A 25,945-nucleotide genomic window follows, 5' to 3' on the forward strand; every position below is an offset into this window, starting at 1 on the left:
CCTACGATGCCTACGATGCCTACGATGCCTACGATGCCTACGATGCCTACGATGCCTACGATGCCTACGATGCCTACGATGCCTACGATGCCTACGATGCCTACGATGCCTACGATGCCTACGATGCCTACGATGCCTACGATGCCTACGATGCCTACGATGCCTACGATGCCTACGATGCCTACGATGCCTACGATGCCTACGATGCCTACGATGCCTACGATGCCTACGATGCCTACGATGCCTACGATGCCTACGATGCCTACGATGCCTACGATGCCTACGATGCCTACGATGCCTACGATGCCTACGATGCCTACGATGCCTACGATGCCTACGATGCCTACGATGCCTACGATGCCTACGATGCCTAATTTTGTTATCTGCTCTGCAATTGTATATATGCTGTCAAACTCGATTGTAACGTAGTTATTGCGTCAAATGGCCCAATGTTGCTTGACAACGTTGATTGTAAGTTGCATTTGGCGTATCAACAACATAGAAACAAAGTTTTTGTAAACGTCGCTTTTTAACAACATTTAATTTTGATAAGAGTAGTGTGACACGTGTTAACGACCTTATTACGACGTTGAGAAAGTTAAAAATATGTGTTAGCTGAGTGATTACCAACCATCTAAGGCTGTTAAACTTTGCAGGCGGATCGTTTAACAACTGCAAACTTATAAACTTTCGGTTTAACATTGCACACATACGAGTAACAACATGCAGGTTGGGTGGAAACAATGATATTGACAGGAGATTGTGAATAAAACGTAGGAGTAATATTTCATGCAATAGCATGATTGACAGGATCACCCCACTGCGCAGTTCCTTGCTTGGCCATCACAACTGCAAGTGGTTTCGTCATTTCCGTCAATAAATTGCCTGCTTAAGTTTTCTGCTACCAGCAATGTAGCTGCGAGTAAATTAGTTTATTGCAATTTTCCTTTGATTGTACTGTATTTTTAACCCGTTAAGTTAAAAGGCGGCGAAAATGTACATATTAGTAAATGGGTGGTATACAGTTTGAAACGAGTTGTTACGTTCAAAACGAGTATTGTATAAACAGGAATCATCAGATGCTGCTTGCGTATATGGTTTGTGACACACGGCAGTGGTGCGCACGATAATTATCATCGAATTGAGTTAAGTCACGTTGAACGCAATGCCTTTGCGATGGCTAAATAGCTTAGCTCGAGTTGTGTTAAGTTTCAGATTTTCAAAGTAACCAGTGAAGGAGTTATTTGTACCCGTCTCTATGATGGTAATCCATTCACTGGATGTTTTTTTATACGCTAGTAAAAGCATTTCGCAACTGCAGCAGGAACCTGAAAATGATCATAGGCATCCACACAACACATGTTTGATTTTCCGCAAGGCAGTTGAGGATTTGCTGTCACGTATTATTAGCAAATGTGTGCATACATATTGTGGCAGTTCAAGTAGTTAGGTACAAAGTACAGGTTGAAACGAAGCGAAGGATTTGTGCTGAAATCTAGGTATCGCCGTTCGTCCCGCGTCCTTCAATCGGGTTTGTTTGTCACACCAGTTTAGTGAGTATTGGTTTGGAGGTGGTTAAACTTATAGATTATTTTACAAAAATACGTTATGAGACCTATGTCTTGGTAACGATTCCTCACACAGCAAGAATTTTTTTTCAGTTTTTGAACAAAGTTAGTTTATGATCGGTGCAATGTAATCTTTGGGAATATCAGTAAAAAATTATTTAAGAATAATTCAAGAGCAATTTCTTACCTTTGATTGTATTGTAGTTTTAACCCGTTTAGTTAAAGGGAGGCGAAAATGTACATATTAGTACATGGATGGTATACAGGATGAAACGAGTTTAGTATGAACAGGAATCACCAGATGCTAGTGTGGGCTGCTTGCGTATGTGTTGTGTGACACACAGAAATGTTACCTTGATGGTATAGTATTTTTCCAAACAATCGAATGTTGTAGTTCTGCCTTACAATGCCTAGGCTCAATGCCTACAATGCCTACGATGCCTACAATGGTATTTTAGAGGCACCCTTTATCTTCTCTTCTGTTTATATTTACATAATTTTGTTATCTGCTCTGCAATTGTATATATGCTGTCAAACTCGATTGTAACGTAGTTATTGCGTCAAATGGCCCAATGTTGCTTGACAACGTTGATTGTAAGTTGCATTTGGCGTATCAACAACATAGAAACAAAGTTTTTGTAAACGTCGCTTTTTAACAACATTTAATTTTGATAAGAGTAGTGTGACACGTGTTAACGACCTTATTACGACGTTGAGAAAGTTAAAAATATGTGTTAGCTGAGTGATTACCAACCATCTAAGGCTGTTAAACTTTGCAGGCGGATCGTTTAACAACTGCAAACTTATAAACTTTCGGTTTAACATTGCACACATACGAGTAACAACATGCAGGTTGGGTGGAAACAATGATATTGACAGGAGATTGTGAATAAAACGTAGGAGTAATATTTCATGCAATAGCATGATTGACAGGATCACCCCACTGCGCAGGTCCTTGCTTGGCCATCACAACTGCAAGTGGTTTCGTCATTTCCGTCAATAAATTGCCTGCTTAAGTTTTCTGCTACCAGCAATACAATCAAAGGCAATTTTTTTCCTTTGATTGTACTGTATTTTTAACCCGTTAAGTTAAAAGGCGGCGAAAATGTACATATTAGTACATGGGTGGTATACAGTTTGAAACGAGTTGTTACGTTCAAAACGAGTATTGTGTAAACAGGAATCATCAGATGCTGCTTGCGTATATGGTTTGTGACACACGGAAGTGGTGCGCACGTGACTGCATATCACCTGAACAGTGGCAATAAAAAACCAAACAATCGAAATATTTTTCCAAACAATCGAATGTTGTAGTTCTGCCTAATCTTACAAAAGTAAACATGTTAATAACATAGTAATACTCTTCTTTGTAGATAACGTATATTCTGTTATTTATAGCTTACTTTAGGATAGGAAAACATGCAGTCCACCAATTTCATGGATGTTGCCAAAGTGGAATCATTGGAGAGTAAAGATCCAAGCACGCAGGTTTATGCTTAGTATTGTCACGCCACAGTACTAACCTAAAATTCCGTATCACAAGCTCACATGAATTAGTCGTCATGTTTGTTATTGGGTGGTCAGTAAAGTTATTGTGCTTAATGGCGTTGATTAAAAAATGATAAAAAAATTAATTTACTTACATTATCACATTGTTGTTTTTGGTTGCTGGTAGACACCCACTTCGCATACAAAGCGCAATCGTGAAGTTGCCAAACAACAAAATGCGTTTTATAGTTTTGTTTATTTCAGGTTGGTGCCTGTGTTGTTGATGGTTGTGGGAATGTTATAGGAAAAGGCTTCAATAAGATGCCAAATGGGGCGGAAGACAAATTTCCCTGGAGCCGTGATGCTGATAGGGAAGAAGATAAAAAATATTTCTATGGTTTGCACCAAATTGAATAAAACGAATAACAGTAAATGGTATTCTAGCATTTACTGAATGAACCATAAATGGCAGAGTAAGGCCTGGCAATCACTGCCCTTTCCGTAACGGTACACACAAAAAAGCATTTGTTATAAAAACAAGAACAACCTGATTTGTACTTGACTATCTGATATTGTATAATAAACACACATTTGGGCATTGAAAAATGTTAAAACGTCTGAAAAAACATTAGCAAGAAAAGTAGGAATTGAAATCCATATTCAACTGTTGTAGCAGTTCAGTGACTGGGCTATCTAGGTATAATGTGCAACGATTACCCACAGTGCGCTAGCTTTTTGTATGATTTTTATGTGTTTTGTGACTTTGCTCCAGGGGACTATGACCACATCCTATGTTGTTGTACTACCTTGTATGCTCATCAGTTTGTACGTCATCAACGCTGTCTTTCAAACTAGCGTGTGTAATTATTCCTGCCTTCCCCTGCGGTGCTTCTGACTTTGCACAGAAGATCTTGCTAGCCCAGATTTAATATTGTTATGACTGAATATGTATTTATTATACAGTAACTGACGATGTCGGCAGAGCGAAACATATATTGATTTTTAGAAAACCTGGCAGATCCAGTTTTTAAACCAGTGCTTTTTTTGTTTGTACACTAACAATAATTTACGTTACTTTACAGTTTGTCATGCGGAATTGAATGCAATAATAAACACTGGCAAAACCCGTTTGGAAGGTTGTACAATTTATGTCACTCTATTTCCTTGCAACGAATGTTCCAAGTTAATAATACAAACAGGTAATCCCTACCAGAAAAGCGCATATTCGAGTTGTAGATACTTCGCAACTGATTCAACTTTTAAATTTTATTCATTATTAATAGGCATCTCCAAGGTGATTTATTGGCAAAAATGGAAGGAACCTAATGATCCAAAAGTAAAGGCATCCGAGAAGTTACTTAGTGTAGCAAAAATCCCGACTGGGCAATTAAAACCTACTTGTGATGAAAATTTGTGATGCAAAATATAATAATTTCTTCCTTAAAGTCCTTAAAGTCCTTAAAGTCCTTATCCTTTTTCACATATTCTTAATTTATTTAAATTGTACAGTATTGGTCTCTTTTGACATTTGAACCTATAGGCTATGTTAACGCTGCAATTACTGTGGAAAGATTCACTTTCATGTTACCATTCATGAAAATCCTTTCAATCAATAGGATTACCTTTGTTTTCTTGATGGACATGCTATTACAGTTAATCACGCATATTTATCAGTTTTATTTACGGACGTAATGTTTGTAGAGTTGTGTGTTGTAGAACATAGTTGATGCAAATCAGTATGAGATTACACAGTATTGTATTTGAATTACTCGGTCCAAAACTTTTTTAATCACAATTTTGAAACTGTTTTATGGGTGATCGGGATTGTAAATAAAAGTGTATGTTAAATTCCAACTAACAACATTCTACCAGATGGAGAACTGCAAGGTAGAATTAGCGAAGTTCTTTAATACTACATTATTTTCAAAAGTTTTGATTTGGTCTGGTAATACTGGTAATCACCATGTCTCATTATGTCTAAAGCTACTGGAGAAGTGCAAGCGGGCTGTACATATAGAGGTCACTCGCTTACTCGCTTGGCACTTCTACGTTCATTAACACTTCTCAAAGGTTTCCCGGTCGAAAAGGTTCGCCTTCGGACGTGTTTAGCGACAACGGCACTAACTTTGTCTGGACAGAACGTGAGTTCGACAAAGGCATTGTCAATTTGAATCAAACTTGCATTCACAATCATCTGAGCCAGCAAAGAATCAATTGGTATTTAAACCCCCGCTTGCGAGTAACCAGGGCGCAGTATGGGAGCGACATCGTGTGGTTTACAAGAGGCTGAATTGCGAAAACGGTTCTTCGTCGTTTACCCGCATATTTTATAATTCCTGACGATATCGTTTAAAAAGTGAGGCCGACCTCCAAAAAGTGCAAAACCCGTTTCTGGGGGGGAGTAATGTAGCGACATATTATGTTGTAAGGATGTGACGTCGCAGTTTGGTTTCAATTCAGCGAGTGCTTTATTTAGTTTGCGATGATGACGTATAATCATCAATTTATTACAGCGTAAATCCCTTTTTCTCTGTGTGTTTAATCCCAAATATTGTTTGTGTCTCAGTACATTTTTACATGAAATAATGGGGTTATTTATTCATACAAATGTATTACAGCCAATACAAACAAAAGAAACCATTGGGTGGCAAATGTGATTAAAGACTCGCAAACCTGGTAAATAATCATCAAACGTTGTGTCAGAACTTATAAACAAATATTTACTTTCGAAAATTATGAAAGTGTCCACAGCTAAACATTTTGCAAAATTTTCATGATTTCGTTATTTTATAAAATATGCTCTTTTCATTGCAAAAGATTTATGACTTGGGTGGTTGATGAAGTGTTGATTATATATGTGTCGGGGGCATAATATACGAGAAGGGATGATTAAGGTTTTACTCCAAAGGCAGCCGTAATCACTGTGTGACAATTTTTAGTCATGCAACCGAAGCAATTGTGGTCGAAGCGGATTGTTTCCAATTCAATGGTGTCGCCGTTGGGACAGTAGGTGGTGCAAAGGTCGTTTGCACAGGCAGCAAACAGATCTCTGCAAGGAGCTGTGCACGAGTCACACTTGACTGCGTAGTGTTGATCTCGGCAAAATTGTAGGCAATGTTCCAAACACGTTTCGTTTCCTGTCACAAAAAGAAACTTTTCTACAAAAACGGCATATTTAAATTTATTTGGGTTATTGACGAGGATTAAACAATTGTTTATTGACTTAAAATAGCGCAAAGGATTTGCTTAAGGGATTTTTTATGTTTGCTGATGATATTTAAGTATACGTACCTAGAAAGATAAAGTACAATAACTTCTCAATAAAGTTTGTATGTAAAAAAACATAATCTGGCAAAAAAAAACACTCCCTATAATCAAAATAAAACAATTAAACGACAAATTAGGGATAAACTAATTTTTGCCATCAAAAATACAATATGTATGGTACTAAAGTTACCTTCCACGAAACAAATATATATCATACCAACCTTGGATGCAATTTGATTGACAGTTCTCAGTGCATGTTGTTGCCAACCCGCATGGTTCCATGCATTTCTTCCCACATTTTTCGAATGCCTGATTTGCCAGATTTGCCAGATACGATGCCTACGATGCCTACGATGCCTACGATGCCTACGATGCCTACGATGCCTACGATGCCTACGATGCCTACGATGCCTACGATGCCTACGATGCCTACGATGCCTACGATGCCTACGATGCCTACGATGCCTACGATGCCTACGATGCCTACGATGCCTACGATGCCTACGATGCCTACGATGCCTACGATGCCTACGATGCCTACGATGCCTACGATGCCTACGATGCCTACGATGCCTACGATGCCTACGATGCCTACGATGCCTACGATGCCTACGATGCCTACGATGCCTACGATGCCTACGATGCCTACGATGCCTACGATGCCTACGATGCCTACGATGCCTACGATGCCTACGATGCCTACGATGCCTACGATGCCTACGATGCCTACGATGCCTACGATGCCTACGATGCCTACGATGCCTACGATGCCTACGATGCCTACGATGCCTACGATGCCTACGATGCCTACGATGCCTACGATGCCTACGATGCCTACGATGCCTACGATGCCTACGATGCCTACGATGCCTACGATGCCTACGATGCCTACGATGCCTACGATGCCTACGATGCCTACGATGCCTACGATGCCTACGATGCCTACGATGCCTACGATGCCTACGATGCCTACGATGCCTACGATGCCTACGATGCCTACGATGCCTACGATGCCTACGATGCCTACGATGCCTACGATGCCTACGATGCCTACGATGCCTACGATGCCTACGATGCCTACGATGCCTACGATGCCTACGATGCCTACGATGCCTACGATGCCTACGATGCCTACGATGCCTACGATGCCTACGATGCCTACGATGCCTACGATGCCTACGATGCCTACGATGCCTACGATGCCTACGATGCCTACGATGCCTACGATGCCTACGATGCCTACGATGCCTACGATGCCTACGATGCCTACGATGCCTACGATGCCTACGATGCCTACGATGCCTACGATGCCTACGATGCCTACGATGCCTACGATGCCTACGATGCCTACGATGCCTACGATGCCTACGATGCCTACGATGCCTACGATGCCTACGATGCCTACGATGCCTACGATGCCTACGATGCCTACGATGCCTACGATGCCTACGATGCCTACGATGCCTACGATGCCTACGATGCCTACGATGCCTACGATGCCTACGATGCCTACGATGCCTACGATGCCTACGATGCCTACGATGCCTACGATGCCTACGATGCCTACGATGCCTACGATGCCTACGATGCCTACGATGCCTACGATGCCTACGATGCCTACGATGCCTACGATGCCTACGATGCCTACGATGCCTACGATGCCTACGATGCCTACGATGCCTACGATGCCTACGATGCCTACGATGCCTACGATGCCTACGATGCCTACGATGCCTACGATGCCTACGATGCCTACGATGCCTACGATGCCTACGATGCCTAATTTTGTTATCTGCTCTGCAATTGTATATATGCTGTCAAACTCGATTGTAACGTAGTTATTGCGTCAAATGGCCCAATGTTGCTTGACAACGTTGATTGTAAGTTGCATTTGGCGTATCAACAACATAGAAACAAAGTTTTTGTAAACGTCGCTTTTTAACAACATTTAATTTTGATAAGTGTAGTGTGACACGTGTTAACGACCTTATTACGACGTTGAGAAAGTTAAAAATATGTGTTAGCTGAGTGATTACCAACCATATAAGGCTGTTAAACTTGGCAGGCGGATCGTTTAACAACTGCAAACTTATAAAATTTCGGTTTAACATTGCACACATACGAGTAACAACATGCAGGTTGGGTGGAAACAATGATATTGACAGGAGATTGTGAATAAAACGTAGGAGTAATATTTCATGCAATAGCATGATTTACAGGATCACCCCACTGCGCAGGTCCTTGCTTGGTGATCACAACTGCAAGTGGTTTCGTCATTTCCGTCAATAAATTGCCTGCTTAAGTTTTCTGCTACCAGCAATGTAGCTGCGAGTAAGTTAGTTTATTGCAATTTTTTTCCTTTGATTGTACTGTATTTTTAACCCGTTAAGTTAAAAGGCGGCGAAAATGTACATATTAGTATATGGATGGTATACAGGATGAAACGAGTTTAGTATGAACAGGAATCACCAGATGCTAGTGTGGGCTGCTTGCGTATGTGTTGTGTGACACACAGAAATGTTACCTTGATGGTATAGTATTTTTCCAAACAATCGAATGTTGTAGTTCTGCCTTACAATGCCTAGGCTCAATGCCTACAATGCCTACGATGCCTACAATGGTATTTTAGAGGCACCCTTTATCTTCTCTTCTGTTTATATTTACATAATTTTGTTATCTGCTCTGCAATTGTATATATGCTGTCAAACTCGATTGTAACGTAGTTATTGCGTCAAATGGCCCAATGTTGCTTGACAACGTTGATTGTAAGTTGCATTTGGCGTATCAACAACATAGAAACAAAGTTTTTGTAAACGTCGCTTTTTAACAACATTTAATTTTGATAAGAGTAGTGTGACACGTGTTAACGACCTTATTACGACGTTGAGAAAGTTAAAAATATGTGTTAGCTGAGTGATTACCAACCATCTAAGGCTGTTAAACTTTGCAGGCGGATCGTTTAACAACTGCAAACTTATAAACTTTCGGTTTAACATTGCACACATACGAGTAACAACATGCAGGTTGGGTGGAAACAATGATATTGACAGGAGATTGTGAATAAAACGTAGGAGTAATATTTCATGCAATAGCATGATTGACAGGATCACCCCACTGCGCAGTTCCTTGCTTGGCCATCACAACTGCAAGTGGTTTCGTCATTTCCGTCAATAAATTGCCTGCTTAAGTTTTCTGCTACCAGCAATGTAGCTGCGAGTAAATTAGTTTATTGCAATTTTCCTTTGATTGTACTGTATTTTTAACCCGTTAAGTTAAAAGGCGGCGAAAATGTACATATTAGTAAATGGGTGGTATACAGTTTGAAACGAGTTGTTACGTTCAAAACGAGTATTGTATAAACAGGAATCATCAGATGCTGCTTGCGTATATGGTTTGTGACACACGGCAGTGGTGCGCACGATAATTATCATCGAATTGAGTTAAGTCACGTTGAACGCAATGCCTTTGCGATGGCTAAATAGCTTAGCTCGAGTTGTGTTAAGTTTCAGATTTTCAAAGTAACCAGTGAAGGAGTTATTTGTACCCGTCTCTATGATGGTAATCCATTCACTGGATGTTTTTTTATACGCTAGTAAAAGCATTTCGCAACTGCAGCAGGAACCTGAAAATGATCATAGGCATCCACACAACACATGTTTGATTTTCCGCAAGGCAGTTGAGGATTTGCTGTCACGTATTATTAGCAAATGTGTGCATACATATTGTGGCAGTTCAAGTAGTTAGGTACAAAGTACAGGTTGAAACGAAGCGAAGGATTTGTGCTGAAATCTAGGTATCGCCGTTCGTCCCGCGTCCTTCAATCGGGTTTGTTTGTCACACCAGTTTAGTGAGTATTGGTTTGGAGGTGGTTAAACTTATAGATTATTTTACAAAAATACGTTATGAGACCTATGTCTTGGTAACGATTCCTCACACAGCAAGAATTTTTTTTCAGTTTTTGAACAAAGTTAGTTTATGATCGGTGCAATGTAATCTTTGGGAATATCAGTAAAAAATTATTTAAGAATAATTCAAGAGCAATTTCTTACCTTTGATTGTATTGTAGTTTTAACCCGTTTAGTTAAAGGGAGGCGAAAATGTACATATTAGTACATGGATGGTATACAGGATGAAACGAGTTTAGTATGAACAGGAATCACCAGATGCTAGTGTGGGCTGCTTGCGTATGTGTTGTGTGACACACAGAAATGTTACCTTGATGGTATAGTATTTTTCCAAACAATCGAATGTTGTAGTTCTGCCTTACAATGCCTAGGCTCAATGCCTACAATGCCTACGATGCCTACAATGGTATTTTAGAGGCACCCTTTATCTTCTCTTCTGTTTATATTTACATAATTTTGTTATCTGCTCTGCAATTGTATATATGCTGTCAAACTCGATTGTAACGTAGTTATTGCGTCAAATGGCCCAATGTTGCTTGACAACGTTGATTGTAAGTTGCATTTGGCGTATCAACAACATAGAAACAAAGTTTTTGTAAACGTCGCTTTTTAACAACATTTAATTTTGATAAGAGTAGTGTGACACGTGTTAACGACCTTATTACGACGTTGAGAAAGTTAAAAATATGTGTTAGCTGAGTGATTACCAACCATCTAAGGCTGTTAAACTTTGCAGGCGGATCGTTTAACAACTGCAAACTTATAAACTTTCGGTTTAACATTGCACACATACGAGTAACAACATGCAGGTTGGGTGGAAACAATGATATTGACAGGAGATTGTGAATAAAACGTAGGAGTAATATTTCATGCAATAGCATGATTGACAGGATCACCCCACTGCGCAGGTCCTTGCTTGGCCATCACAACTGCAAGTGGTTTCGTCATTTCCGTCAATAAATTGCCTGCTTAAGTTTTCTGCTACCAGCAATACAATCAAAGGCAATTTTTTTCCTTTGATTGTACTGTATTTTTAACCCGTTAAGTTAAAAGGCGGCGAAAATGTACATATTAGTACATGGGTGGTATACAGTTTGAAACGAGTTGTTACGTTCAAAACGAGTATTGTGTAAACAGGAATCATCAGATGCTGCTTGCGTATATGGTTTGTGACACACGGAAGTGGTGCGCACGTGACTGCATATCACCTGAACAGTGGCAATAAAAAACCAAACAATCGAAATATTTTTCCAAACAATCGAATGTTGTAGTTCTGCCTAATCTTACAAAAGTAAACATGTTAATAACATAGTAATACTCTTCTTTGTAGATAACGTATATTCTGTTATTTATAGCTTACTTTAGGATAGGAAAACATGCAGTCCACCAATTTCATGGATGTTGCCAAAGTGGAATCATTGGAGAGTAAAGATCCAAGCACGCAGGTTTATGCTTAGTATTGTCACGCCACAGTACTAACCTAAAATTCCGTATCACAAGCTCACATGAATTAGTCGTCATGTTTGTTATTGGGTGGTCAGTAAAGTTATTGTGCTTAATGGCGTTGATTAAAAAATGATAAAAAAATTAATTTACTTACATTATCACATTGTTGTTTTTGGTTGCTGGTAGACACCCACTTCGCATACAAAGCGCAATCGTGAAGTTGCCAAACAACAAAATGCGTTTTATAGTTTTGTTTATTTCAGGTTGGTGCCTGTGTTGTTGATGGTTGTGGGAATGTTATAGGAAAAGGCTTCAATAAGATGCCAAATGGGGCGGAAGACAAATTTCCCTGGAGCCGTGATGCTGATAGGGAAGAAGATAAAAAATATTTCTATGGTTTGCACCAAATTGAATAAAACGAATAACAGTAAATGGTATTCTAGCATTTACTGAATGAACCATAAATGGCAGAGTAAGGCCTGGCAATCACTGCCCTTTCCGTAACGGTACACACAAAAAAGCATTTGTTATAAAAACAAGAACAACCTGATTTGTACTTGACTATCTGATATTGTATAATAAACACACATTTGGGCATTGAAAAATGTTAAAACGTCTGAAAAAACATTAGCAAGAAAAGTAGGAATTGAAATCCATATTCAACTGTTGTAGCAGTTCAGTGACTGGGCTATCTAGGTATAATGTGCAACGATTACCCACAGTGCGCTAGCTTTTTGTATGATTTTTATGTGTTTTGTGACTTTGCTCCAGGGGACTATGACCACATCCTATGTTGTTGTACTACCTTGTATGCTCATCAGTTTGTACGTCATCAACGCTGTCTTTCAAACTAGCGTGTGTAATTATTCCTGCCTTCCCCTGCGGTGCTTCTGACTTTGCACAGAAGATCTTGCTAGCCCAGATTTAATATTGTTATGACTGAATATGTATTTATTATACAGTAACTGACGATGTCGGCAGAGCGAAACATATATTGATTTTTAGAAAACCTGGCAGATCCAGTTTTTAAACCAGTGCTTTTTTTGTTTGTACACTAACAATAATTTACGTTACTTTACAGTTTGTCATGCGGAATTGAATGCAATAATAAACACTGGCAAAACCCGTTTGGAAGGTTGTACAATTTATGTCACTCTATTTCCTTGCAACGAATGTTCCAAGTTAATAATACAAACAGGTAATCCCTACCAGAAAAGCGCATATTCGAGTTGTAGATACTTCGCAACTGATTCAACTTTTAAATTTTATTCATTATTAATAGGCATCTCCAAGGTGATTTATTGGCAAAAATGGAAGGAACCTAATGATCCAAAAGTAAAGGCATCCGAGAAGTTACTTAGTGTAGCAAAAATCCCGACTGGGCAATTAAAACCTACTTGTGATGAAAATTTGTGATGCAAAATATAATAATTTCTTCCTTAAAGTCCTTAAAGTCCTTAAAGTCCTTATCCTTTTTCACATATTCTTAATTTATTTAAATTGTACAGTATTGGTCTCTTTTGACATTTGAACCTATAGGCTATGTTAACGCTGCAATTACTGTGGAAAGATTCACTTTCATGTTACCATTCATGAAAATCCTTTCAATCAATAGGATTACCTTTGTTTTCTTGATGGACATGCTATTACAGTTAATCACGCATATTTATCAGTTTTATTTACGGACGTAATGTTTGTAGAGTTGTGTGTTGTAGAACATAGTTGATGCAAATCAGTATGAGATTACACAGTATTGTATTTGAATTACTCGGTCCAAAACTTTTTTAATCACAATTTTGAAACTGTTTTATGGGTGATCGGGATTGTAAATAAAAGTGTATGTTAAATTCCAACTAACAACATTCTACCAGATGGAGAACTGCAAGGTAGAATTAGCGAAGTTCTTTAATACTACATTATTTTCAAAAGTTTTGATTTGGTCTGGTAATACTGGTAATCACCATGTCTCATTATGTCTAAAGCTACTGGAGAAGTGCAAGCGGGCTGTACATATAGAGGTCACTCGCTTACTCGCTTGGCACTTCTACGTTCATTAACACTTCTCAAAGGTTTCCCGGTCGAAAAGGTTCGCCTTCGGACGTGTTTAGCGACAACGGCACTAACTTTGTCTGGACAGAACGTGAGTTCGACAAAGGCATTGTCAATTTGAATCAAACTTGCATTCACAATCATCTGAGCCAGCAAAGAATCAATTGGTATTTAAACCCCCGCTTGCGAGTAACCAGGGCGCAGTATGGGAGCGACATCGTGTGGTTTACAAGAGGCTGAATTGCGAAAACGGTTCTTCGTCGTTTACCCGCATATTTTATAATTCCTGACGATATCGTTTAAAAAGTGAGGCCGACCTCCAAAAAGTGCAAAACCCGTTTCTGGGGGGGAGTAATGTAGCGACATATTATGTTGTAAGGATGTGACGTCGCAGTTTGGTTTCAATTCAGCGAGTGCTTTATTTAGTTTGCGATGATGACGTATAATCATCAATTTATTACAGCGTAAATCCCTTTTTCTCTGTGTGTTTAATCCCAAATATTGTTTGTGTCTCAGTACATTTTTACATGAAATAATGGGGTTATTTATTCATACAAATGTATTACAGCCAATACAAACAAAAGAAACCATTGGGTGGCAAATGTGATTAAAGACTCGCAAACCTGGTAAATAATCATCAAACGTTGTGTCAGAACTTATAAACAAATATTTACTTTCGAAAATTATGAAAGTGTCCACAGCTAAACATTTTGCAAAATTTTCATGATTTCGTTATTTTATAAAATATGCTCTTTTCATTGCAAAAGATTTATGACTTGGGTGGTTGATGAAGTGTTGATTATATATGTGTCGGGGGCATAATATACGAGAAGGGATGATTAAGGTTTTACTCCAAAGGCAGCCGTAATCACTGTGTGACAATTTTTAGTCATGCAACCGAAGCAATTGTGGTCGAAGCGGATTGTTTCCAATTCAATGGTGTCGCCGTTGGGACAGTAGGTGGTGCAAAGGTCGTTTGCACAGGCAGCAAACAGATCTCTGCAAGGAGCTGTGCACGAGTCACACTTGACTGCGTAGTGTTGATCTCGGCAAAATTGTAGGCAATGTTCCAAACACGTTTCGTTTCCTGTCACAAAAAGAAACTTTTCTACAAAAACGGCATATTTAAATTTATTTGGGTTATTGACGAGGATTAAACAATTGTTTATTGACTTAAAATAGCGCAAAGGATTTGCTTAAGGGATTTTTTATGTTTGCTGATGATATTTAAGTATACGTACCTAGAAAGATAAAGTACAATAACTTCTCAATAAAGTTTGTATGTAAAAAAACATAATCTGGCAAAAAAAAACACTCCCTATAATCAAAATAAAACAATTAAACGACAAATTAGGGATAAACTAATTTTTGCCATCAAAAATACAATATGTATGGTACTAAAGTTACCTTCCACGAAACAAATATATATCATACCAACCTTGGATGCAATTTGATTGACAGTTCTCAGTGCATGTTGTTGCCAACCCGCATGGTTCCATGCATTTCTTCCCACATTTTTCGAATGCCTGATTTGCCAGATTTGCCAGATACGATGCCTACGATGCCTACGATGCCTACGATGCCTACGATGCCTACGATGCCTACGATGCCTACGATGCCTACGATGCCTACGATGCCTACGATGCCTACGATGCCTACGATGCCTACGATGCCTACGATGCCTACGATGCCTACGATGCCTACGATGCCTACGATGCCTACGATGCCTACGATGCCTACGATGCCTACGATGCCTACGATGCCTACGATGCCTACGATGCCTACGATGCCTACGATGCCTACGATGCCTACGATGCCTACGATGCCTACGATGCCTACGATGCCTACGATGCCTACGATGCCTACGATGCCTACGATGCCTACGATGCCTACGATGCCTACGATGCCTACGATGCCTACGATGCCTACGATGCCTACGATGCCTACGATGCCTACGATGCCTACGATGCCTACGATGCCTACGATGCCTACGATGCCTACGATGCCTACGATGCCTACGATGCCTACGATGCCTACGATGCCTACGATGCCTACGATGCCTACGATGCCTACGATGCCTACGATGCCTACGATGCCTACGATGCCTACGATGCCTACGATGCCTACGATGCCTACGATGCCTACGATGCCTACGATGCCTACGATGCCTACGATGCCTACGATGCCTACGATGCCTACGATGCCTACGATGCCTACGATGCCTACGATGCCTACGATGCCTACGATGCCTACGATGCCTACGATGCCTACGATGCCTACGATGCCTACGATGCCTACGATGCCTACGATGCCTACGATGCCTACGATGCCTACGATGCCTACGATGCCTACGATGCCTACGATGCCTACGATGCCTACGATGCCTACGATGCCTACGATGCCTACGATGCCTACGATGCCTACGATGCCTACGATGCCTACGATGCCTACGATGCCTACGATGCCTACGATGCCTACGATGCCTACGATGCCTACGATGCCTACGATGCCTACGATGCCTACGATGCCTACGATGCCTACGATGCCTACGATGCCTACGATGCCTACGATGCCTACGATGCCTACGATGCCTACGATGCCTACGATGCCTACGATGCCTACGATGCCTACGATGCCTACGATGCCTACGATGCCTACGATGCCTACGATGCCTACGATGCCTACGATGCCTACGATGCCTACGATGCCTACGATGCCTACGATGCCTACGATGCCTACGATGCCTACGATGCCTACGATGCCTACGATGCCTACGATGCCTACGATGCCTACGATGCCTACGATGCCTACGATGCCTACGATGCCTACGATGCCTACGATGCCTACGATGCCTACGATGCCTACGATGCCTACGATGCCTACGATGCCTACGATGCCTACGATGCCTACGATGCCTACGATGCCTACGATGCCTACGATGCCTACGATGCCTACGATGCCTACGATGCCTACGATGCCTACGATGCCTACGATGCCTACGATGCCTACGATGCCTACGATGCCTACGATGCCTACGATGCCTACGATGCCTACGATGCCTAATTTTGTTATCTGCTCTGCAATTGTATATATGCTGTCAAACTCGATTGTAACGTAGTTATTGCGTCAAATGGCCCAATGTTGCTTGACAACGTTGATTGTAAGTTGCATTTGGCGTATCAACAACATAGAAACAAAGTTTTTGTAAACGTCGCTTTTTAACAACATTTAATTTTGATAAGTGTAGTGTGACACGTGTTAACGACCTTATTACGACGTTGAGAAAGTTAAAAATATGTGTTAGCTGAGTGATTACCAACCATATAAGGCTGTTAAACTTGGCAGGCGGATCGTTTAACAACTGCAAACTTATAAAATTTCGGTTTAACATTGCACACATACGAGTAACAACATGCAGGTTGGGTGGAAACAATGATATTGACAGGAGATTGTGAATAAAACGTAGGAGTAATATTTCATGCAATAGCATGATTTACAGGATCACCCCACTGCGCAGGTCCTTGCTTGGTGATCACAACTGCAAGTGGTTTCGTCATTTCCGTCAATAAATTGCCTGCTTAAGTTTTCTGCTACCAGCAATGTAGCTGCGAGTAAGTTAGTTTATTGCAATTTTTTTCCTTTGATTGTACTGTATTTTTAACCCGTTAAGTTAAAAGGCGGCGAAAATGTACATATTAGTATATGGATGGTATACAGGATGAAACGAGTTTAGTATGAACAGGAATCACCAGATGCTAGTGTGGGCTGCTTGCGTATGTGTTGTGTGACACACAGAAATGTTACCTTGATGGTATAGTATTTTTCCAAACAATCGAATGTTGTAGTTCTGCCTTACAATGCCTAGGCTCAATGCCTACAATGCCTACGATGCCTACAATGGTATTTTAGAGGCACCCTTTATCTTCTCTTCTGTTTATATTTACATAATTTTGTTATCTGCTCTGCAATTGTATATATGCTGTCAAACTCGATTGTAACGTAGTTATTGCGTCAAATGGCCCAATGTTGCTTGACAACGTTGATTGTAAGTTGCATTTGGCGTATCAACAACATAGAAACAAAGTTTTTGTAAACGTCGCTTTTTAACAACATTTAATTTTGATAAGAGTAGTGTGACACGTGTTAACGACCTTATTACGACGTTGAGAAAGTTAAAAATATGTGTTAGCTGAGTGATTACCAACCATCTAAGGCTGTTAAACTTTGCAGGCGGATCGTTTAACAACTGCAAACTTATAAACTTTCGGTTTAACATTGCACACATACGAGTAACAACATGCAGGTTGGGTGGAAACAATGATATTGACAGGAGATTGTGAATAAAACGTAGGAGTAATATTTCATGCAATAGCATGATTGACAGGATCACCCCACTGCGCAGTTCCTTGCTTGGCCATCACAACTGCAAGTGGTTTCGTCATTTCCGTCAATAAATTGCCTGCTTAAGTTTTCTGCTACCAGCAATGTAGCTGCGAGTAAATTAGTTTATTGCAATTTTCCTTTGATTGTACTGTATTTTTAACCCGTTAAGTTAAAAGGCGGCGAAAATGTACATATTAGTAAATGGGTGGTATACAGTTTGAAACGAGTTGTTACGTTCAAAACGAGTATTGTATAAACAGGAATCATCAGATGCTGCTTGCGTATATGGTTTGTGACACACGGCAGTGGTGCGCACGATAATTATCATCGAATTGAGTTAAGTCACGTTGAACGCAATGCCTTTGCGATGGCTAAATAGCTTAGCTCGAGTTGTGTTAAGTTTCAGATTTTCAAAGTAACCAGTGAAGGAGTTATTTGTACCCGTCTCTATGATGGTAATCCATTCACTGGATGTTTTTTTATACGCTAGTAAAAGCATTTCGCAACTGCAGCAGGAACCTGAAAATGATCATAGGCATCCACACAACACATGTTTGATTTTCCGCAAGGCAGTTGAGGATTTGCTGTCACGTATTATTAGCAAATGTGTGCATACATATTGTGGCAGTTCAAGTAGTTAGGTACAAAGTACAGGTTGAAACGAAGCGAAGGATTTGTGCTGAAATCTAGGTATCGCCGTTCGTCCCGCGTCCTTCAATCGGGTTTGTTTGTCACACCAGTTTAGTGAGTATTGGTTTGGAGGTGGTTAAACTTATAGATTATTTTACAAAAATACGTTATGAGACCTATGTCTTGGTAACGATTCCTCACACAGCAAGAATTTTTTTTCAGTTTTTGAACAAAGTTAGTTTATGATCGGTGCAATGTAATCTTTGGGAATATCAGTAAAAAATTATTTAAGAATAATTCAAGAGCAATTTCTTACCTTTGATTGTATTGTAGTTTTAACCCGTTTAGTTAAAGGGAGGCGAAAATGTACATATTAGTACATGGATGGTATACAGGATGAAACGAGTTTAGTATGAACAGGAATCACCAGATGCTAGTGTGGGCTGCTTGCGTATGTGTTGTGTGACACACAGAAATGTTACCTTGATGGTATAGTATTTTTCCAAACAATCGAATGTTGTAGTTCTGCCTTACAATGCCTAGGCTCAATGCCTACAATGCCTACGATGCCTACAATGGTATTTTAGAGGCACCCTTTATCTTCTCTTCTGTTTATATTTACATAATTTTGTTATCTGCTCTGCAATTGTATATATGCTGTCAAACTCGATTGTAACGTAGTTATTGCGTCAAATGGCCCAATGTTGCTTGACAACGTTGATTGTAAGTTGCATTTGGCGTATCAACAACATAGAAACAAAGTTTTTGTAAACGTCGCTTTTTAACAACATTTAATTTTGATAAGAGTAGTGTGACACGTGTTAACGACCTTATTACGACGTTGAGAAAGTTAAAAATATGTGTTAGCTGAGTGATTACCAACCATCTAAGGCTGTTAAACTTTGCAGGCGGATCGTTTAACAACTGCAAACTTATAAACTTTCGGTTTAACATTGCACACATACGAGTAACAACATGCAGGTTGGGTGGAAACAATGATATTGACAGGAGATTGTGAATAAAACGTAGGAGTAATATTTCATGCAATAGCATGATTGACAGGATCACCCCACTGCGCAGGTCCTTGCTTGGCCATCACAACTGCAAGTGGTTTCGTCATTTCCGTCAATAAATTGCCTGCTTAAGTTTTCTGCTACCAGCAATACAATCAAAGGCAATTTTTTTCCTTTGATTGTACTGTATTTTTAACCCGTTAAGTTAAAAGGCGGCGAAAATGTACATATTAGTACATGGGTGGTATACAGTTTGAAACGAGTTGTTACGTTCAAAACGAGTATTGTGTAAACAGGAATCATCAGATGCTGCTTGCGTATATGGTTTGTGACACACGGAAGTGGTGCGCACGTGACTGCATATCACCTGAACAGTGGCAATAAAAAACCAAACAATCGAAATATTTTTCCAAACAATCGAATGTTGTAGTTCTGCCTAATCTTACAAAAGTAAACATGTTAATAACATAGTAATACTCTTCTTTGTAGATAACGTATATTCTGTTATTTATAGCTTACTTTAGGATAGGAAAACATGCAGTCCACCAATTTCATGGATGTTGCCAAAGTGGAATCATTGGAGAGTAAAGATCCAAGCACGCAGGTTTATGCTTAGTATTGTCACGCCACAGTACTAACCTAAAATTCCGTATCACAAGCTCACATGAATTAGTCGTCATGTTTGTTATTGGGTGGTCAGTAAAGTTATTGTGCTTAATGGCGTTGATTAAAAAATGATAAAAAAATTAATTTACTTACATTATCACATTGTTGTTTTTGGTTGCTGGTAGACACCCACTTCGCATACAAAGCGCAATCGTGAAGTTGCCAAACAACAAAATGCGTTTTATAGTTTTGTTTATTTCAGGTTGGTGCCTGTGTTGTTGATGGTTGTGGGAATGTTATAGGAAAAGGCTTCAATAAGATGCCAAATGGGGCGGAAGACAAATTTCCCTGGAGCCGTGATGCTGATAGGGAAGAAGATAAAAAATATTTCTATGGTTTGCACCAAATTGAATAAAACGAATAACAGTAAATGGTATTCTAGCATTTACTGAATGAACCATAAATGGCAGAGTAAGGCCTGGCAATCACTGCCCTTTCCGTAACGGTACACACAAAAAAGCATTTGTTATAAAAACAAGAACAACCTGATTTGTACTTGACTATCTGATATTGTATAATAAACACACATTTGGGCATTGAAAAATGTTAAAACGTCTGAAAAAACATTAGCAAGAAAAGTAGGAATTGAAATCCATATTCAACTGTTGTAGCAGTTCAGTGACTGGGCTATCTAGGTATAATGTGCAACGATTACCCACAGTGCGCTAGCTTTTTGTATGATTTTTATGTGTTTTGTGACTTTGCTCCAGGGGACTATGACCACATCCTATGTTGTTGTACTACCTTGTATGCTCATCAGTTTGTACGTCATCAACGCTGTCTTTCAAACTAGCGTGTGTAATTATTCCTGCCTTCCCCTGCGGTGCTTCTGACTTTGCACAGAAGATCTTGCTAGCCCAGATTTAATATTGTTATGACTGAATATGTATTTATTATACAGTAACTGACGATGTCGGCAGAGCGAAACATATATTGATTTTTAGAAAACCTGGCAGATCCAGTTTTTAAACCAGTGCTTTTTTTGTTTGTACACTAACAATAATTTACGTTACTTTACAGTTTGTCATGCGGAATTGAATGCAATAATAAACACTGGCAAAACCCGTTTGGAAGGTTGTACAATTTATGTCACTCTATTTCCTTGCAACGAATGTTCCAAGTTAATAATACAAACAGGTAATCCCTACCAGAAAAGCGCATATTCGAGTTGTAGATACTTCGCAACTGATTCAACTTTTAAATTTTATTCATTATTAATAGGCATCTCCAAGGTGATTTATTGGCAAAAATGGAAGGAACCTAATGATCCAAAAGTAAAGGCATCCGAGAAGTTACTTAGTGTAGCAAAAATCCCGACTGGGCAATTAAAACCTACTTGTGATGAAAATTTGTGATGCAAAATATAATAATTTCTTCCTTAAAGTCCTTAAAGTCCTTAAAGTCCTTATCCTTTTTCACATATTCTTAATTTATTTAAATTGTACAGTATTGGTCTCTTTTGACATTTGAACCTATAGGCTATGTTAACGCTGCAATTACTGTGGAAAGATTCACTTTCATGTTACCATTCATGAAAATCCTTTCAATCAATAGGATTACCTTTGTTTTCTTGATGGACATGCTATTACAGTTAATCACGCATATTTATCAGTTTTATTTACGGACGTAATGTTTGTAGAGTTGTGTGTTGTAGAACATAGTTGATGCAAATCAGTATGAGATTACACAGTATTGTATTTGAATTACTCGGTCCAAAACTTTTTTAATCACAATTTTGAAACTGTTTTATGGGTGATCGGGATTGTAAATAAAAGTGTATGTTAAATTCCAACTAACAACATTCTACCAGATGGAGAACTGCAAGGTAGAATTAGCGAAGTTCTTTAATACTACATTATTTTCAAAAGTTTTGATTTGGTCTGGTAATACTGGTAATCACCATGTCTCATTATGTCTAAAGCTACTGGAGAAGTGCAAGCGGGCTGTACATATAGAGGTCACTCGCTTACTCGCTTGGCACTTCTACGTTCATTAACACTTCTCAAAGGTTTCCCGGTCGAAAAGGTTCGCCTTCGGACGTGTTTAGCGACAACGGCACTAACTTTGTCTGGACAGAACGTGAGTTCGACAAAGGCATTGTCAATTTCAATCAAACTTGCATTCACAATCATCTGAGCCAGCAAAGAATCAATTGGTATTTAAACCCCCGCTTGCGAGTAACCAGGGCGCAGTATGGGAGCGACATCGTGTGGTTTACAAGAGGCTGAATTGCGAAAACGGTTCTTCGTCGTTTACCCGCATATTTTATAATTCCTGACGATATCGTTTAAAAAGTGAGGCCGACCTCCAAAAAGTGCAAAACCCGTTTCTGGGGGGGAGTAATGTAGCGACATATTATGTTGTAAGGATGTGACGTCGCAGTTTGGTTTCAATTCAGCGAGTGCTTTATTTAGTTTGCGATGATGACGTATAATCATCAATTTATTACAGCGTAAATCCCTTTTTCTCTGTGTGTTTAATCCCAAATATTGTTTGTGTCTCAGTACATTTTTACATGAAATAATGGGGTTATTTATTCATACAAATGTATTACAGCCAATACAAACAAAAGAAACCATTGGGTGGCAAATGTGATTAAAGACTCGCAAACCTGGTAAATAATCATCAAACGTTGTGTCAGAACTTATAAACAAATATTTACTTTCGAAAATTATGAAAGTGTCCACAGCTAAACATTTTGCAAAATTTTCATGATTTCGTTATTTTATAAAATATGCTCTTTTCATTGCAAAAGATTTATGACTTGGGTGGTTGATGAAGTGTTGATTATATATGTGTCGGGGGCATAATATACGAGAAGGGATGATTAAGGTTTTACTCCAAAGGCAGCCGTAATCACTGTGTGACAATTTTTAGTCATGCAACCGAAGCAATTGTGGTCGAAGCGGATTGTTTCCAATTCAATGGTGTCGCCGTTGGGACAGTAGGTGGTGCAAAGGTCGTTTGCACAGGCAGCAAACAGATCTCTGCAAGGAGCTGTGCACGAGTCACACTTGACTGCGTAGTGTTGATCTCGGCAAAATTGTAGGCAATGTTCCAAACACGTTTCGTTTCCTGTCACAAAAAGAAACTTTTCTACAAAAACGGCATATTTAAATTTATTTGGGTTATTGACGAGGATTAAACAATTGTTTATTGACTTAAAATAGCGCAAAGGATTTGCTTAAGGGATTTTTTATGTTTGCTGATGATATTTAAGTATACGTACCTAGAAAGATAAAGTACAATAACTTCTCAATAAAGTTTGTATGTAAAAAAACATAATCTGGCAAAAAAAAACACTCCCTATAATCAAAATAAAACAATTAAACGACAAATTAGGGATAAACTAATTTTTGCCATCAAAAATACAATATGTATGGTACTAAAGTTACCTTCCACGAAACAAATATATATCATACCAACCTTGGATGCAATTTGATTGACAGTTCTCAGTGCATGTTGTTGCCAACCCGCATGGTTCCATGCATTTCTTCCCACATTTTTCGAATGCCTGATTTGCCAGATTTGCCAGATACGATGCCTACGATGCCTACGATGCCTACGATGCCTACGATGCCTACGATGCCTACGATGCCTACGATGCCTACGATGCCTACGATGCCTACGATGCCTACGATGCCTACGATGCCTACGATGCCTACGATGCCTACGATGCCTACGATGCCTACGATGCCTACGATGCCTACGATGCCTACGATGCCTACGATGCCTACGATGCCTACGATGCCTACGATGCCTACGATGCCTACGATGCCTACGATGCCTACGATGCCTACGATGCCTACGATGCCTACGATGCCTACGATGCCTACGATGCCTACGATGCCTACGATGCCTACGATGCCTACGATGCCTACGATGCCTACGATGCCTACGATGCCTACGATGCCTACGATGCCTACGATGCCTACGATGCCTACGATGCCTACGATGCCTACGATGCCTACGATGCCTACGATGCCTACGATGCCTACGATGCCTACGATGCCTACGATGCCTACGATGCCTACGATGCCTACGATGCCTACGATGCCTACGATGCCTACGATGCCTACGATGCCTACGATGCCTACGATGCCTACGATGCCTACGATGCCTACGATGCCTACGATGCCTACGATGCCTACGATGCCTACGATGCCTACGATGCCTACGATGCCTACGATGCCTACGATGCCTACGATGCCTACGATGCCTACGATGCCTACGATGCCTACGATGCCTACGATGCCTACGATGCCTACGATGCCTACGATGCCTACGATGCCTACGATGCCTACGATGCCTACGATGCCTACGATGCCTACGATGCCTACGATGCCTACGATGCCTACGATGCCTACGATGCCTACGATGCCTACGATGCCTACGATGCCTACGATGCCTACGATGCCTACGATGCCTACGATGCCTACGATGCCTACGATGCCTACGATGCCTACGATGCCTACGATGCCTACGATGCCTACGATGCCTACGATGCCTACGATGCCTACGATGCCTACGATGCCTACGATGCCTACGATGCCTACGATGCCTACGATGCCTACGATGCCTACGATGCCTACGATGCCTACGATGCCTACGATGCCTACGATGCCTACGATGCCTACGATGCCTACGATGCCTACGATGCCTACGATGCCTACGATGCCTACGATGCCTACGATGCCTACGATGCCTACGATGCCTACGATGCCTACGATGCCTACGATGCCTACGATGCCTACGATGCCTACGATGCCTACGATGCCTACGATGCCTACGATGCCTACGATGCCTACGATGCCTACGATGCCTACGATGCCTACGATGCCTACGATGCCTACGATGCCTACGATGCCTACGATGCCTACGATGCCTACGATGCCTACGATGCCTACGATGCCTACGATGCCTACGATGCCTACGATGCCTACGATGCCTACGATGCCTACGATGCCTACGATGCCTACGATGCCTACGATGCCTACGATGCCTACGATGCCTACGATGCCTACGATGCCTACGATGCCTACGATGCCTACGATGCCTACGATGCCTACGATGCCTACGATGCCTACGATGCCTACGATGCCTACGATGCCTACGATGCCTACGATGCCTACGATGCCTACGATGCCTACGATGCCTACGATGCCTACGATGCCTACGATGCCTACGATGCCTACGATGCCTACGATGCCTACGATGCCTACGATGCCTACGATGCCTACGATGCCTACGATGCCTACGATGCCTACGATGCCTACGATGCCTACGATGCCTACGATGCCTACGATGCCTACGATGCCTACGATGCCTACGATGCCTACGATGCCTACGATGCCTAATTTTGTTATCTGCTCTGCAATTGTATATATGCTGTCAAACTCGATTGTAACGTAGTTATTGCGTCAAATGGCCCAATGTTGCTTGACAACGTTGATTGTAAGTTGCATTTGGCGTATCAACAACATAGAAACAAAGTTTTTGTAAACGTCGCTTTTTAACAACATTTAATTTT

The 25,945-nt window shown here is 40.5% G+C and overlaps 6 protein-coding genes across 6 annotated transcripts; 3 read left to right on the top strand and 3 right to left on the bottom strand.

Annotated features, from left to right (window-relative positions):
• Window positions 1-2,347: 2,347 nt before the first annotated feature.
• Window positions 2,348-4,898, top strand: LOC145905705 (deoxycytidylate deaminase-like). The gene is made up of 5 exons (XM_082992975.1): window positions 2,348-2,902; window positions 2,967-3,056; window positions 3,321-3,453; window positions 4,139-4,255; window positions 4,340-4,898. Exons 2-5 carry the CDS (start codon window positions 2,988-2,990, stop codon window positions 4,471-4,473), a joined length of 453 nt encoding a protein of 150 aa, XP_082849101.1. The 5' UTR covers window positions 2,348-2,902; window positions 2,967-2,987; the 3' UTR covers window positions 4,474-4,898.
• Window positions 4,899-5,626: 728 nt separating this feature from the next.
• Window positions 5,627-6,632, bottom strand: LOC145913087 (uncharacterized). The gene is made up of 2 exons (XM_083000623.1): window positions 6,545-6,632; window positions 5,627-6,193 (listed from the first exon to the last, which is right to left on the bottom strand). Exons 1-2 carry the CDS (start codon window positions 6,603-6,605, stop codon window positions 5,946-5,948), a joined length of 309 nt encoding a protein of 102 aa, XP_082856749.1. The 5' UTR covers window positions 6,606-6,632; the 3' UTR covers window positions 5,627-5,945.
• A 4,332-nt stretch (window positions 6,633-10,964) lies between these two features.
• LOC145903849 (deoxycytidylate deaminase-like) lies at window positions 10,965-13,515 on the top strand. Its single transcript, XM_082992022.1, has 5 exons — window positions 10,965-11,519; window positions 11,584-11,673; window positions 11,938-12,070; window positions 12,756-12,872; window positions 12,957-13,515. The coding sequence occupies exons 2-5, from the start codon at window positions 11,605-11,607 to the stop codon at window positions 13,088-13,090; spliced, it is 453 nt and encodes a 150-aa protein (XP_082848148.1). The 5' UTR covers window positions 10,965-11,519; window positions 11,584-11,604; the 3' UTR covers window positions 13,091-13,515.
• Window positions 13,516-14,243: 728 nt separating this feature from the next.
• LOC145913046 (uncharacterized) lies at window positions 14,244-15,249 on the bottom strand. Its single transcript, XM_083000565.1, has 2 exons — window positions 15,162-15,249; window positions 14,244-14,810 (listed from the first exon to the last, which is right to left on the bottom strand). The coding sequence occupies exons 1-2, from the start codon at window positions 15,220-15,222 to the stop codon at window positions 14,563-14,565; spliced, it is 309 nt and encodes a 102-aa protein (XP_082856691.1). The 5' UTR covers window positions 15,223-15,249; the 3' UTR covers window positions 14,244-14,562.
• A 4,395-nt stretch (window positions 15,250-19,644) lies between these two features.
• LOC145903832 (deoxycytidylate deaminase-like) lies at window positions 19,645-22,195 on the top strand. Its single transcript, XM_082991998.1, has 5 exons — window positions 19,645-20,199; window positions 20,264-20,353; window positions 20,618-20,750; window positions 21,436-21,552; window positions 21,637-22,195. Exons 2-5 carry the CDS (start codon window positions 20,285-20,287, stop codon window positions 21,768-21,770), a joined length of 453 nt encoding a protein of 150 aa, XP_082848124.1. The 5' UTR covers window positions 19,645-20,199; window positions 20,264-20,284; the 3' UTR covers window positions 21,771-22,195.
• A 728-nt stretch (window positions 22,196-22,923) lies between these two features.
• Window positions 22,924-23,929, bottom strand: LOC145913036 (uncharacterized). The gene is made up of 2 exons (XM_083000552.1): window positions 23,842-23,929; window positions 22,924-23,490 (listed from the first exon to the last, which is right to left on the bottom strand). The coding sequence occupies exons 1-2, from the start codon at window positions 23,900-23,902 to the stop codon at window positions 23,243-23,245; spliced, it is 309 nt and encodes a 102-aa protein (XP_082856678.1). The 5' UTR covers window positions 23,903-23,929; the 3' UTR covers window positions 22,924-23,242.
• Window positions 23,930-25,945: the final 2,016 nt, after the last annotated feature.

Source organism: Ascidia mentula, chromosome 1 (assembly GCF_947561715.1).
Source record: "Ascidia mentula chromosome 1, kaAscMent1.1, whole genome shotgun sequence".
NCBI lineage: Eukaryota > Metazoa > Chordata > Ascidiacea > Phlebobranchia > Ascidiidae > Ascidia > Ascidia mentula.

Bases quoted from the DNA above. Each gene is read 5' to 3' on its own strand.
- LOC145905705 (XM_082992975.1), top strand. From the start codon at position 2,988: ATGCAGTCCACCAATTTCATGGATGTTGCCAAAGTGGAATCATTGGAG. The intron at 3,057-3,320 runs GTTTATGCTTAG...TGTTTATTTCAG, and splicing joins GTAAAGATCCAAGCACGCAG to GTTGGTGCCTGTGTTGTTGA. The intron at 4,256-4,339 runs GTAATCCCTACC...CATTATTAATAG, and splicing joins CAAGTTAATAATACAAACAG to GCATCTCCAAGGTGATTTAT.
- LOC145913087 (XM_083000623.1), bottom strand. From the start codon at position 6,605: ATGGAACCATGCGGGTTGGCAACAACATGCACTGAGAACTGTCAATCA. The intron at 6,194-6,544 runs GTTGGTATGATA...TTTTTGTGACAG, and splicing joins TCAATCAAATTGCATCCAAG to GAAACGAAACGTGTTTGGAA.
- LOC145903849 (XM_082992022.1), top strand. From the start codon at position 11,605: ATGCAGTCCACCAATTTCATGGATGTTGCCAAAGTGGAATCATTGGAG. The intron at 12,071-12,755 runs GTTTGCACCAAA...GTTACTTTACAG, and splicing joins AGATAAAAAATATTTCTATG to TTTGTCATGCGGAATTGAAT. The intron at 12,873-12,956 runs GTAATCCCTACC...CATTATTAATAG, and splicing joins CAAGTTAATAATACAAACAG to GCATCTCCAAGGTGATTTAT.
- LOC145913046 (XM_083000565.1), bottom strand. From the start codon at position 15,222: ATGGAACCATGCGGGTTGGCAACAACATGCACTGAGAACTGTCAATCA. The intron at 14,811-15,161 runs GTTGGTATGATA...TTTTTGTGACAG, and splicing joins TCAATCAAATTGCATCCAAG to GAAACGAAACGTGTTTGGAA.
- LOC145903832 (XM_082991998.1), top strand. From the start codon at position 20,285: ATGCAGTCCACCAATTTCATGGATGTTGCCAAAGTGGAATCATTGGAG. The intron at 20,354-20,617 runs GTTTATGCTTAG...TGTTTATTTCAG, and splicing joins GTAAAGATCCAAGCACGCAG to GTTGGTGCCTGTGTTGTTGA. The intron at 21,553-21,636 runs GTAATCCCTACC...CATTATTAATAG, and splicing joins CAAGTTAATAATACAAACAG to GCATCTCCAAGGTGATTTAT.
- LOC145913036 (XM_083000552.1), bottom strand. From the start codon at position 23,902: ATGGAACCATGCGGGTTGGCAACAACATGCACTGAGAACTGTCAATCA. The intron at 23,491-23,841 runs GTTGGTATGATA...TTTTTGTGACAG, and splicing joins TCAATCAAATTGCATCCAAG to GAAACGAAACGTGTTTGGAA.